The sequence below is a fragment of the Homalodisca vitripennis genome, unplaced genomic scaffold (genome assembly GCF_021130785.1).
Source record: "Homalodisca vitripennis isolate AUS2020 unplaced genomic scaffold, UT_GWSS_2.1 ScUCBcl_4014;HRSCAF=9898, whole genome shotgun sequence".
NCBI classification, from domain to species: domain Eukaryota; kingdom Metazoa; phylum Arthropoda; class Insecta; order Hemiptera; family Cicadellidae; genus Homalodisca; species Homalodisca vitripennis.
Genome location: NW_025780131.1, coordinates 5,740 through 19,375, shown reverse-complemented (window position 1 = coordinate 19,375; position 13,636 = coordinate 5,740). Strand labels below are relative to the sequence as shown.

The 13,636-nt window shown below is 34.1% G+C and overlaps 1 protein-coding gene across 1 annotated transcript in view; it reads left to right on the top strand.

The window, feature by feature from the left end:
- Positions 1 to 13,378, top strand: part of LOC124372781 (ATP-binding cassette sub-family C member Sur-like) — a gene marked incomplete at its 5' end in the record, with an annotated part of 44,648 nt that extends 31,270 nt beyond the window's left edge. The window contains 10 exon segments of the mRNA XM_046831191.1: positions 1,652 to 1,879; positions 2,927 to 3,084; positions 3,626 to 3,821; positions 4,258 to 4,495; positions 4,676 to 4,800; positions 6,225 to 6,260; positions 6,262 to 6,413; positions 7,694 to 7,797; positions 8,829 to 9,025; positions 13,125 to 13,378. Of these exon segments, the coding sequence (XP_046687147.1) occupies positions 1,652 to 1,879; positions 2,927 to 3,084; positions 3,626 to 3,821; positions 4,258 to 4,495; positions 4,676 to 4,800; positions 6,225 to 6,260; positions 6,262 to 6,413; positions 7,694 to 7,797; positions 8,829 to 9,025; positions 13,125 to 13,283 (1,593 nt within the window).
- Positions 13,379 to 13,636: the final 258 nt, after the last annotated feature.

Sequence of the window (13,636 nt, the reverse complement as noted above, 5' to 3'; positions counted from 1 at the left end):
TCTTTTGATTACAATTTCACTATTAAGTCTGTAAATAAAAAATATTGTATAACCCAATCTTCATTAAATTCTCTTTAACAATGTAATTTTTTAATTTTGTCTAAAATACACTTAATCCTTATGGGGCACCCATATTGCATTACAATGTAAGTCCTATGCAATGATGTTCTAGAACACTCTGATAATGTGGAAACAAAAATACAATATCTAATGTCTAATTAATTTACAAAACTGCAAAAACTGGTCAAGTCAAAATGAGATTTAAATCAAGAAAAATTATGTCTATCTTCAGGCATATCACTTTGAGAACTTTGATCATGTTGCCACTAGCTCCTTCAGTTAAGAAGTGGTTTGCTTGGAAAGAACTTTTGCTTAGTTATTATCTTTGCTGAGCAATTTATTGCTGAGGGTGTTTTGTGCTTGGAGTAACTGAATTCTAGAGTCTGTTGGTTAGTGTATTATCAAAATGTTCCTACACTGGTGTGTTGTGTTGCAGTGAATCTAAACAAGAATAGAAAATGTGTATTGAAATGGCTTTTGATCAAGAATTTAAGGATGATCCGAATAAAATTATAATGTGTGAATCGAATTTTTATTTCAAAGAATTCGGATAAAACTCATAGGATAAAGACTCTATTGACGATTTTTCATCTTTTTGGGAAGAAAATTTATGCTTTGTAGTTGCAAGTTCCCAAATAGCAGTAACCACTAGTCCTGTGATGTATTTTCTGAATATCCTGAATAAGTAGGGCGTGCATGTGACATTATATATCTGCAAGTTCTAGCAGTAGACACTCCTATATAATCTTAATTGCGAAAACTTTATAAGAGCTATAGGGAGCATGCATATGCCAATTACCTCGAATATGTTTTACGTTGTATTCAATAAAGACATTTTTCATTTCATTTCATGCATTACTTCAACCCCTCTAAGCTAAATTTACCTCCTAGAGAATCTTCTCCATTATTTGTAATTTTTTTGTTCACTTAGGGCGAGAAGCTGAGGAAAATTGTTATTACACTTAGTCTTAGAAGGATCTTTGCGCTTGCTTTCGGAGTTACAGGATATTCAGGGTGGGCAAGGGGGGGTAGGGGCCATCTCTTATTGAGATCTCATGAGGAAGGACAGCGGACTATATCTTAGTCATGTTACTTTGGAAGAAGGTAAGGCCAGCTCTGTTCCAGTCTCTCCAGTCAAAGCAGGCAATGAATAGCATTCTTTAATGTCCAGGGTAGTAACAGCCTTTAACACTAAGGAGCTCCACCTACTCCAACAGTCATCCTCAACAGGAGATTTTAGTCTTATCGATCCACCCTTCTATTCCAATATTTCAACATCTGTTGCTCCATGACATCCATAGGGTTTTCCAGATATAGGCCTAAGTGGCACATCAGTTTTCTCTCTGTACCCAGTGTAGGTTCTTTGGAAGGTATTAACCATCCACAGGTGAACATTCTTGAGGAATTATTTGTTAATTAGAATAAATTACAATATCTGTGTGTAATTTAGGATGAAATTTATCTTTGTCTATGCCTTTTTATTAAATATTTGTTTTAGAAGAAGATGCAGTTTTTAAATACATATTCTCTCATTTGTATATGCAACAGTTATTGTGTGTTTCAACTAACAGTATTCCCTCTTCTGATGTAGGCTCTCTATTACCTGACAGTGTATGGGGTGCTATCTGTAGCTTCCATCGTCCTATCCCTCATCACCAATGGTCTAGGCCAGTACTGTGGTGCCAAGGCCAGGCGGAGACTCCATGACACCATGCTCAGAACCCTTCTCAACTGTCCAGTCAGGTTCTTCGAGACCACACCCCTTGGCAGGATCATGAACAGGTTCTCTACAGACCTTGGGATCATTGATAAAGGTAACGTTTTATTTCATTCCACAGTTGCAAACTTAAAATATTTTTTAAACCAAAGCAAATATTTAAGTTTAAAGTTTGGCAAGATATCCATAAAATTCTAAAAAAAGAAAAACTACCGAAAGTGTAGTATAGTTCATCTTGTTTAGTTCAGGGTCATTGATGAGATCGAAATGGATTCCCAAACATATAGGCTAATATGCTATATTGGAATGGAAGAGAACGAAAAGCTAAGAATTGCAATTTATCCTTCAAGACCATATCCATATCCAAAAATGCTAATAGAAGACAGTGTAATGATGAGTTTTGATCTGAAAATGGAACTATGATGCTATTTTCATTGCTCTATGTTGTTGGTCTACTAACCCATGTGACTGTGAATGGTAGGCACAAGTTATAAGCATTCTCAAATCTAAGGGAGGATCCCTGTGTAATGAAGATATGATTTTGAAATTATAGTCAAATTTGTAGAAATAAGTAATAAACAAAAACCCTGTATGAAAGTAAGGCCATACCACTTTCATCACAGGATGGTGTGGGCTAACTGTAATTTATTTTTTTAAATCTTACTTTGGTTAGGTACTGGAAATGTTGTCAGACCTTGAGACTGTTTATTCTTTATTTACTAGGCTTCTAAATCCACTTTTACAAACTATTTATTAAAAGGCAAGATCTAAACAAACAGGAAGTGTGTGAAGTCATTTTTGAAATAATTAAAAGTGATTAAATTATCTATAAAGATAATCTTATCTTGATTTGTATTGTAGAGACTGGTGGTATCTCAAACTTTTCTAAAAGCCACTCTTTTTACTTTTTCTCTTTTTCATTAACCGTTCAACATAATTTCACATGATAAGTCTGTGGAGTTCACCAATGAGTTGAAACTTTCAACTATAAAGTGATCTAAGAACTTATAACATGTTGATGTAAATCCTCATTGTCTTGTATATTTAAAAAAAGGATTTATTTACTGCCTGAGTTCTTGGTTGAAAAGAATATAAAAGTAGTATTTAGATTTCTTGAATACTTAACAGTTTCTCTTTTATCGTCTCTAGAAAATAGCAACATCGCTCCAAAGACTGCTTCAGTTCCTGCTGTTATGTTTCTCAGCAGTCCTTGTCAACTGTATAGTGACTCCTTGGTTCATAGCGCTAGCAGCACCTATTTGTCTGGTCTACTACATGGTGCAGAAATTCTACAGGTGTTCTACCAGGTTAGTGTTGCATTATTGATCTTAAAATTATGTCTTTGGCAGATTATTCTGTATTTGAGTTCCTTCAGAGTTTTTTCAAAGATTTGCTTCACGTTTGAGTATGCCTTAAGGCTCCAGTATGAGATATCTGATTTTTTATAAAAGAACTCATTTACTTAATATTATCCTGAAATGTGATGTTTACACTTGAAATCAGTATAAATTAAATTATGCACAAAATATATAGATGTATGAAAATTTGGATGTTTACAAAACATTGGAACCAATCCATAGTGTTAAGTTATTTACAGTTCTAAAGAAGATTTATTTAGAAGTCAGAGATGGATGTTATGCCAGCTTTGCTGAATGATTACAAAAGGCTGTGGTAAAATAAGTACAACAGTTCAAATAAACTTTAAACCAATCTTAACATGAAACATCAAGTATCAAGTTGGATAAATCCAAATAATGGGCGTAAATGTAATTAAATTAAGTGTTTTTAAAATTATTTTTCAACACAATACCTCCATAGTTCCAAATTGATTGATTTCTTATTTTTCAGAGAGCTCCAGAGGCTAGACAGTATGTCCAGATCCCCCATCTTGTCCCACTTCTCTGAGACACTCTCCGGACTGGAGACAATACGAGCATTTGGGCAGCAGCAACGTTTCACCACAGCACTCTTCCACAAGCTGGACACTCATACCAACGCCTTCTTGATCATTAACTCCTGCAACCGCTGGCTTGGTATTGCTCTGGTCAGTATTTTTCATAATTTTTTCTTTGAAGAAAGTATAATTTAAAAATTATCTCAAGCAAGAAGAACTTTTTACTTTACCAAATTCTTTTGATCTTTTGAGTGTACAACCATTGTAGTATCATGTTTCAGAAAACAAATACTTTTTGACAAAAATGTTTTAGTTGATGGCATGAAACAAATATCTATAAAAAATACTAAACCATTAACTAGTTTGACTTAATAATAATTAAAAACAGTTAAAAAGCAGTATTGAATATTTTATTATTTTAACAAGAAAACAAAACAGGCTCCAGTAGTGAACTTTGTGGTGTAACATATTTGCTCCATGGATTCTATATCATATAACAATATAACGCTGTATATATTGTGTTTTTTCTCTTTCTAACAATTTTAAAATCTAATGAAATGTCTAAAATGAAAGTTGTTGCCTACAGGACTACTTGGGTGGCCTGATAGTCTTTGTCGCTATGGTGGTGTCGCTGGTGTCTGCAGCGTTATGGCCAGAACTGGTCAGCCCCTCACTGGTTGGTTTGGCGATCAATTACACTCTACTGGTTCCTATATACCTCAACTGGGTGGTTAAGTTCCTAGCTGACATGGAGATGTATATGGGTTCTGTTGAGAGAGTCACTCAGTACGCCAGTGCACCCAGTGAAGACTACCGACTTTGCGGTGAGTTTTGGAGTTTGGACTTTACTTTAATATTAGGAACAACAGACTCCTTAAGTATCTTTCAGCAATTTGTGTACTATGAATGGTTATAAGTTATATCTATAATCAGAGCATTATTCTTTAGATATAATATTAATTATATTGTTAATATGAATTACTATTTTATTCATAATTTTTCAGGTTATGTGCCTCCTCTCTGGCCAAAAAATGGAGACATCAAGTTTCAGAAAGTCACTCTCCAATATGATACAAACCGAGAACCAGTAATAGTCAATCTTGACTTACATATTCCTGCTGGCCAGAAGGTATCTGTTGAAGAAAATTAATTCTTATTTTATTGTTTCCTTTACAGTAGGAAATAAAACAAGAGTCAAGATCTTGTTACTCTTTAGTCACATACAACAGTGCAATTGACCTTATCAGAATTGTAAAAAACTAAACCTAAACCTATACGTACAGGTACAGAAACATATAAATACAAATAGGTATACATTACAACACTAAATACCCTTAACAATTATATAAACTGACAAATTACTTATAAATTCAAATAAAATCTTAGCAATCACCAAATATAATCAATTAATATAATAAATAAAATCTATAAAATTAAATTTGTAGTATGCCAGGCTAAAAACTCATCAACACAATAAAATACATTTAATTCAAACAATTTTTTTAAACGTGTTTAAATTTTATTTTTATGGTACAGACCTTGCTTTCTTTAGCAACTTATTAAAATATTTTACTTTGATTAAATATGTAGCTGCATTTGGTTCTTTTCTAATTTAAGTGATATAAATTATACAGTTTTTTTTTCATAAAATACAGGAGTTATTATGAATTTCATGCCTAGATGAAAATTTAACTATTTGTTCTTTAACACTTACAAAGTAGCAGTATTATATATGTAGAGCTATTTATTTAGAAGCGTCATTAGGGGCTGTCCCTAAATTAAGTAACACCCCAGTGGGGGAGGGAGGTTTTCAGCAACTTTACACACTGTTAATGTTATCGTTTATAAGCCATTACAAGGGAGGGGGGGGGGTCTGAAAAGATTGATTTTAGCATTACATAATTTAGTTACAGCCCCTTATATGTAGATAAAAAAAATAGGAACACACAAGTTTTTCTGTATGAAACATTCTGTATAACCTGTAAAGACTTTTCTGCTATCTAAGTGCTTTTATTGCACTACTACTATAATCTGGTAGAGTAATGCCATAGGCAAATGGGAATGGAATGAAGCATAGTAATAGGTTATCAGCATGTTCTCGGTTACACAATGTTTTAAGTTGCATGAGAGATAAACTACTCTAGCTATTTTGGTCCCAACTCAATTTGCTATCAAATACATTCTTAATAATTTTCTGGCTTATTATCTTTATAAATGTTTTCATTTAATGAAAACACAATTTGCTTAGTGTTCTTGTCATTTATTTGCTAAATAGTTTGCTTAAATTATTCTATAGTGATTGATCATTCATTTATTTTTGTGATTGATTTTCTTCAGCAGCAAGATTGTCTAAGCTTTTATTTGAATTTAAAATGATTAGATGGCTTTTGAAGATTGCTAGATTTGTTCTTGTTATTTTGAGTTAAACAATACTGAAAATCAAAAATCGTTAATTAAAAATTAATTTTTTATATACCTTAGGAGTTATGATTGATTGCAAAATTGAAATCAATGGATTTCTTACAGAGTGATCAAACAATGTGATCATTCCAGATCGGGATCTGCGGTCGCACAGGTAGTGGCAAGTCCCTCCCTGGTGATGTCTCTGTTCAACATGGTGTCTGTGAGCGAGGGCAAGATACTGATCGATGATGTTGACATCACAACGATTCCGCTGAAGATCATGAGGTCAAGACTGTCTGTGATTCCTCAGGATGTCATTATGTTCAGTGGCACCATTAGGTAAGCTGTGGTCAGTGAGTTAAAAAATTGAGTTATTGGATTATTGTGATTGGATGTTAAATTTTTTTTTAATTTGGTAATAAAGGATTATATTTTTAACATATTTACCTACTTTTACAATGAGAACATGATGTTTCTGAAATGATTGTTTCCGTCCCGTACAAGGAAACTAAAAGCTTTCCCATAGTATTTTCACATAATGCAGAGGAGGCTCAAAATATGCTAAGTTTGGACCCTAACAACCTTGTTAGTTCATTTGATAAAATTATTGTATTCAATGTAAAATTACTTTTCCAGCTGACCTGCCAATAGTGGTTTAACACATAGACATTTAACACACTGTAACAGATGCCTTATGGCGCAGAGTCAGATTAAGAGTAGTCAGTTTTATTAGTGTACAGCAACAATGAAGGTGTTAAACCAAATAGTTTTACATTAGTTTTTCGACAATAGATAATTTTAAAAGATAACAGTATTTTCAGGTATTTGCCATTTTTATTTGCTACATAAATAGAACACTAGGTTTTGTGAGCTGGAATCCTTCAAGTGTTAAAGTGATATAAGGTTGATCAAATAAAAAATGTATTATAAACATATAACTAAGAACTCGTAAAAATTAAAATTAAAAGTTTAGAACAATCATGAGAAGCACATGTCATTCCACTGCACAGTACAGTGCACCATCAGAGGGGTGAGTTAGAATGACATCTTGATTTTGAGTCAATTTTTACTTTGACAAGTTGTCATCATATATACAGATTTGTTCACCATTTTTGTAATAATTTGAACTTGTTTAAAAATTTTTTTTAATTGCTAACAAAAACATTGCCCTCTTTGGAATCATCTGAGGAAGGCAGACTCTGTGGAAAGGCAGAGAATTGCCAAAGTACATAGGGCTGACTGATCATCCAGTTTGGAAAACCAGGAAATAGTTCCTAGGAGCTTACCTCTTGAGCCAAAATAACTTTAGAGAACAGGCGTCTATGAATCTAATTAGTTATTACAGAATACACAGACCTGAGGGACAAATACAAGTAAGGGAGGGGTGAATATCCTTTTACAACTAAGTGAAGGATCCTAGATTTAACTCTTAGATAAAAAAAAGATTTTTTACATTTTCTCAAAATTTAGTGTTCTATTTTGTAAAAAATAACTATGGCCCATCTTTGAAATCCTTTTATCCTTTCAAAGAATTGTCAACGCCTTGTAATATAATCTACACCAATTTTTATGAATTTGGATTTAAGGTGATTATAAACTTATTTTGTTTTTTTTTGCAGAGAGAACTTAGATCTGAGAGGTGAATTTTCTGACACAGACCTTTGGGAGTGTCTAGAAATAGCTCAGATGAAAGAAGTGGTAGCTACACAACTCGGAGGTTTAGGTAAGTACTCATCTTATTGGTTGAGGTATAAGTTTATTACTCATGGGGGTGGAAAAATTTAATTTTTGTCTGTCTAACTGTCTGCACAATATCTCAAAATTATCTGACCTTTAGACTTAAAATTGTGAATGAATCTTTATTACAATATGAGGAACACTAAGTATACTATGTTACATGTCACACATGGGATTTGGCTGAGCCTTAGCAAATATTTTCACATTGGCCTTATGGGTAAATGTATCAGCATCAAAAGTTTACCGTTGTAGGACATGGTTTTGCTGTGTATGTATGGAATATATGAAATTCCATGTAGTTGTGGCTGAGTCTACATTGGGGAAACAAAGCATATAATATCTACCTGAATTCATGACAACATTTGGCTCACAGTACACCAGGATATGAAAGAATCAGCCATAGCAGGATGTAGTTACAAAATCATACTATTAAAACAGCTATTAACCAAGGATAATAAGAGAAATCTTAGAAGCAATTAGGAAAAAAAATAACGTCTACAAAAAGGATAGTATTATATTATAAAAAATTTAGCAGCCTATAATAAAGAAGCCATTTGATCGCTGAAGACATATTGATCAGTGATTGGGTAAACTCCAGCCAATCACGATAAAGCTTAACCCACTTGTCGACACACATTACTGATCCTGCCAGTTTTATTTAACACATGTTGACAGATTAATATGGCTCTCAGTAGTGAGGCTGAAATATTTTGAGATTATAATCATGCAGCATAATTTTCAGACACTGTGTAAGAACATTTTGATAATATTCCAGAGACTACCACTCTACTGGATTCTGTCACTGAGAAGAAAAACTTGCTTCATATATGTGCAGCACAGGAGTTTGCTAACAGTATACTCATAATTTTAGCTAGTTTAATTTGTGTTTTACCACAGACGGTGCTGCATGCGAGGAAGGAAGGAAAAATTATACGTGAAAAATGTCAGCTCCTATGTGTAGCCTAATTGATAATGCACTTTGTTACTATGACTGTATGTATTTATGTTTTACTACAGATGGACAGGTGCGAGAGGGAGGGGAAAACCTGAGTTGTGGACAACGGCAGCTGCTGTGCCTTGCTCGTGCGATATTACACCGCGCTGCTCTCCTTGTCATGGATGAGGCCACTAGTTCACTGGACTCAGTCACTGAGCAGAAGCTGCTACAAGTGGCAGCTCAAGCGTTTGCTAATAGGACGGTCATCACTATTGCTGTATGTATTAATATCCTGCTTCTGTATTAACGGCAAGCACTGTAGTAGAGTTTTAAAATTAACTATAAGCTCTGTAAGTTTTATAAAAAGAACTACACAATGTTCTGGATCAAAGTTAAATAACAGAAGTTAATAAAAATTGGAAACTGATGATAATTTTTTAGTGTAATTAACATGTGTAAATAACTGCCAAGGGCCTAATGGTAATTATTTGTTTACTATGTCAAAATTAATTAAAAAATTTTGTTTAGGGATGTATATAAATATTGGCTCTGTGTTGTAATGGTAGCACACTAACCCAGCAAGTAAGAGACTGGGGTTCAAGTCCTGGCAAAGCAAGTATTTTCTGTACTTCAATCTTTATTGAAATTAAATATACACAAGTGTATACTAACATTTACCTGTGACTTTGCATGGAATTCCTCTTGAAAAACAGATATGTCCTAGGCATATTCTTTTAAAATGGTGTAATATGTACCGAATGACGATAACACAGGGGGTGGTGACTTCTGAAGTCGTAGTAATAAATACTCGAATTGCAAAGTTTACTTATAAGTTCAATTTAATCAGTAAAACTTACAAGCACCACTTTTAGTTGGTAAATTAAACGTATGCCTTGCCACGTTGCTGCCAATTAGAGTACTAGAACTAAAAATGTATATCTGATAGGTGGGCCTAAAATATCCAATGTTCTATGGAATTATGCCTATGATATTTTCCTTTATAAAACTTTAAGATTTTACTTCCCTTCGCAATATGTAGACTCAAAAACCCGCGCATCGGTGTCTTGGCACGAGACATTGAAGCTGTAGTCTAAGAAGGGTTATTTCTAGTCGGTAATTACTAGAAAGAGGAGTAGAAGTTATGAAAGTGGTAGCCATCTACTCAAATAATACGTGAGATACGTGAGCTCGCCTAAAACAAATTCGTGACGGTATTAGCCATTTAATGACACAAAAAACTTATTACAACAACGTGCTCGTCAGAAGGACGACGCCACAACTTGTATCTATTTCAATCAAGCAAATAACAGATCTTCAAGGGTAAGTTACTTTACTATTTACAACTTTACTTTACGTTACATTCATTTTTATATGTTTGGCATCAAAGGGCTAATTTAATAATACGAAAATAAAAATTTTACTTACGGACATAGCGCGTGAGGTCAAATCGGTCACGTAGTTGGGATGCTATTAAGGGTTACGATAAAATATTCATACGCGTGCCAATTAGGTAGTTACTCCGCCGATAATTTAGTTCCGGAACATTGGATAAAAAAAATAATCTTAAATTGTACTGGCTGACTAGGTTGTGAAATGTTACATTATATAAAATCTAACTAACTAACAGTACAAATAAACAATCCTGAAAATAATGATGATCACTGGAGGATATTCCAGTTTCCCGATCCTTTACAGAATAATTGCACTTTTAGTTTGAAGGACAATATATTGGGACCCTAAAGTCGGAGTGAAAGTGGGTTTATGAGAACCAGTTTATGAAATACAAACATTTCATATAAAATTACATAATATTTGTATGAATAGCTTCAACAATTTCAGTTAGACTTGAACTATTTCAGATCCAAGTAGAGAAATACTAAGACCATAGTAATTTTGATGAGTGCACTTATGATGTAATATGATAGAGTCCTATAATAATAGTTTTTAATCGTAAGTACACATATTTAAGTTATATATTATTTCATTGTGTTTATTGTTGAAATTTTCAAAAGTTAAACAAAATTGGCACTGGCTCTTACTTTAGGTTTAGCTTGTGATTAATTAACCATTCGGATCAATTATAATTCACACACTAGGGTAGTTTTGCTAAAAATCACCTTCTGCCTTTTTATTCTCTTCCTCTCTATATTATTTCTGGCACTATAGTAGTGTTTACATTGTTGATAAAGAAAATATGTATACATAAAATGGTCTGAAAATTCTACTACAGACAAAAAAGTGTCTACATCTGGCCATTTAAATATAATTCAGGTCTAGTGTATTTCTATTGCTTTAGTAGAGTTTGTATTGTTACCCCAATCAAGAAAATATACATACACATTGGTCTGAAAGGCCTGCTTTGGTCAAAGAGCGACTATATCCTGGCACTGTAATCTACTTCCGGTCTAATGTGTTTCTGGTACTGGAGTAGTGTTTGCATTGTTGCCCTGATTAAGAAAATATACACATACCTATGTTGATCTAAAATGTTTTTTTCTTTGGTCAAAAAGTGTCTACTTCCTGTCACTGTCATCCACATCCTGTATAAGGCATTTTCATTGTGTGGTATCATTTAAATTATTGCCCCGATAAAAAAAAAACATGTTGGTCTGAAAAGTTTATTTAGGTCAAAAAAAAAGTGTATTTCCTGCCACTGTCATTCACTTCCGGTCTAAGGTATTCCCAACACTGTAGTGTCATTTGGATTGTTGTCCTGACCAAGAAAATATCTAAATACATAAGTTGGAAAGTCTTTTTCGGTTAAAAAGCGACTACTTCCTGTCATCGTCATCTACTTCCGCTCTAAGATACCCATAGTTTGTTTAGTTTATATACACAGGTGTATCAAATTTTAACTTTATAGAATAGAGGGAATGTTAAAAATATAATATAGTTCTTCTAGGGGTTGTAACCTCAACCCCTATGCATGTTGATCTTCATGAAACATTTTTACATTATCTGTTGAGGCCTTAAGGCATGTGTATTGTAAATTACATTATTCCACTCTATCAAGAAGTTGAAATAGAAAATATGGTTTTTCTATGGGTTGCAACCCTTTTTTAAATCCCTTTGGGTGCTTGTTCTTTATGAAAATGCTTTCATTTTTATTTGTGTGTGTAAAATTTCGTCTTTCTGGGACATTGTGAAGTTAGAAAAACAAAAATACAGCCATTTTTCGGGTTCCAGCCCTATTTCTACCTCAATGCATGGTAGATCTTAATAAAAAGTAAAAAAAGTCATGTGTAAACACACATACAGAGTGTGCTCGTAAACTTACCAGTACCGAAACTCAATAAGTGGGTGTGGATTTATACATCCAAAGTGCTTATATTTCCAAAAGGCCAAAATTAGTCAGTGCAAGCCCCATTGTTTTTTATGAATAAAATAGGCTGTTATGGTAGTATTTTTGGTTACACTTAGTTAGTTTTGCATGTATCGTCAAATGTATTCTAAATTCTATGTTTTTAGCTTCAGAAGCAATTCTGTCAGTAGGTGTGTAATTACAAAAATGTTTGTGTTCAAAGATACTTTTTCTTAAAGTCGTTAACTGAGCAATTTTGCATGATCCATTGAAAACTACTAAGTAGCTACTCACCCGCCTAGCTTGAAAAAAGATGCTATGGTTTTCTGTTTTTCATTGGTACTTAACAGCATAGACTATCCAGTCTGCTCAGTTGTGATCGTATGTTGGTGCTGGACTCTGGTCGGGTGGTGAAAGTCCCACACTAATTGACAACAGGTAATATCGTATTGCAGCACAGACTATCCAGTCTGCTTAGCTGTGATTGTGTCTTGCTGCTGGACTCTGGTCGGGTGGTGAAAGTCCCATACTTATTGACAACGGGTTATATCGTATTGCAGCACAGACTATCCAGTCTGCTCAGCTGTGATTGTGTCTTGCTGCTGGACTCTGGACGGGTGGTGAAAGCCCCACACTTATTGACAACAAGTTAAATTGTATTGCAGCACAGACTATCCAGTCTGATCAGCTGTGATTGTGTGTTAGTGTTGGACTATGGTTGGGTGGTGAAAGTCCCACACTTATTGACAACAGGTTATGTCGTATAGCAGCACAGACTATCCAGTCTGCTCAGCTGTGATTGTGTGTTGCTGCTGGACTCTGGTCGGGTGGTGAAAGTCCCACACTTATTGACAACAGGTTATATCGTATTGCAGCACAGACTATCCAGTCTGCTCAGCTGTGATTGTGTGTTGGTGCTCTAGCCATGTGGTGAATGTCCCACTCTTATTGACAACAGTTTATATTTTGTTATAGCACAGACTATCCAGTCTGCACATCTGTGATAGAGGTACAGGACTCTGGCTGGGTGGTGAAAGACCCAAACTGATTGACAACAGGTTATATTGTGTTGCAGCACAGACTATCCAGTCTGCTCAGCTGTGATCGTGTGTTGGTTCTGGATTCTGGTCGGGTGGTGGAAGATGGAAGCCCATCACAACTTCTTGCACAAAAGTTGGGCATTTTTTTCCTCCATGTTGCGAGCAGGACAGGATTCAACGTGACATACTTGTAAATAATATTTCTAGTCATCCTCTTGAAAGATCTTTTTATTAAGAATAAGGTGTACTATTTTATAACCACATTGTGATTTGTAGACATTAATTTTTCATGAAAACAGCTGTTAAGTTAGACTTTATAATACACTGTTTATATAAAACTTTTTTAAGCCTTTTATAAGGACACAATGCTGCAACAATTTAAAATACTAGTATGTCCCTTTAATACACTTTGGAGTGATTGTGTATTATATCTGTACTTTGAAAAACATGTGTAACAGCCATTTAAAATGGGACGACAGTGATATCTTATTTTGACAAATGTATTTTAATAGTTTCTATTAAGATTTGCTGATAACAAATAAATAGA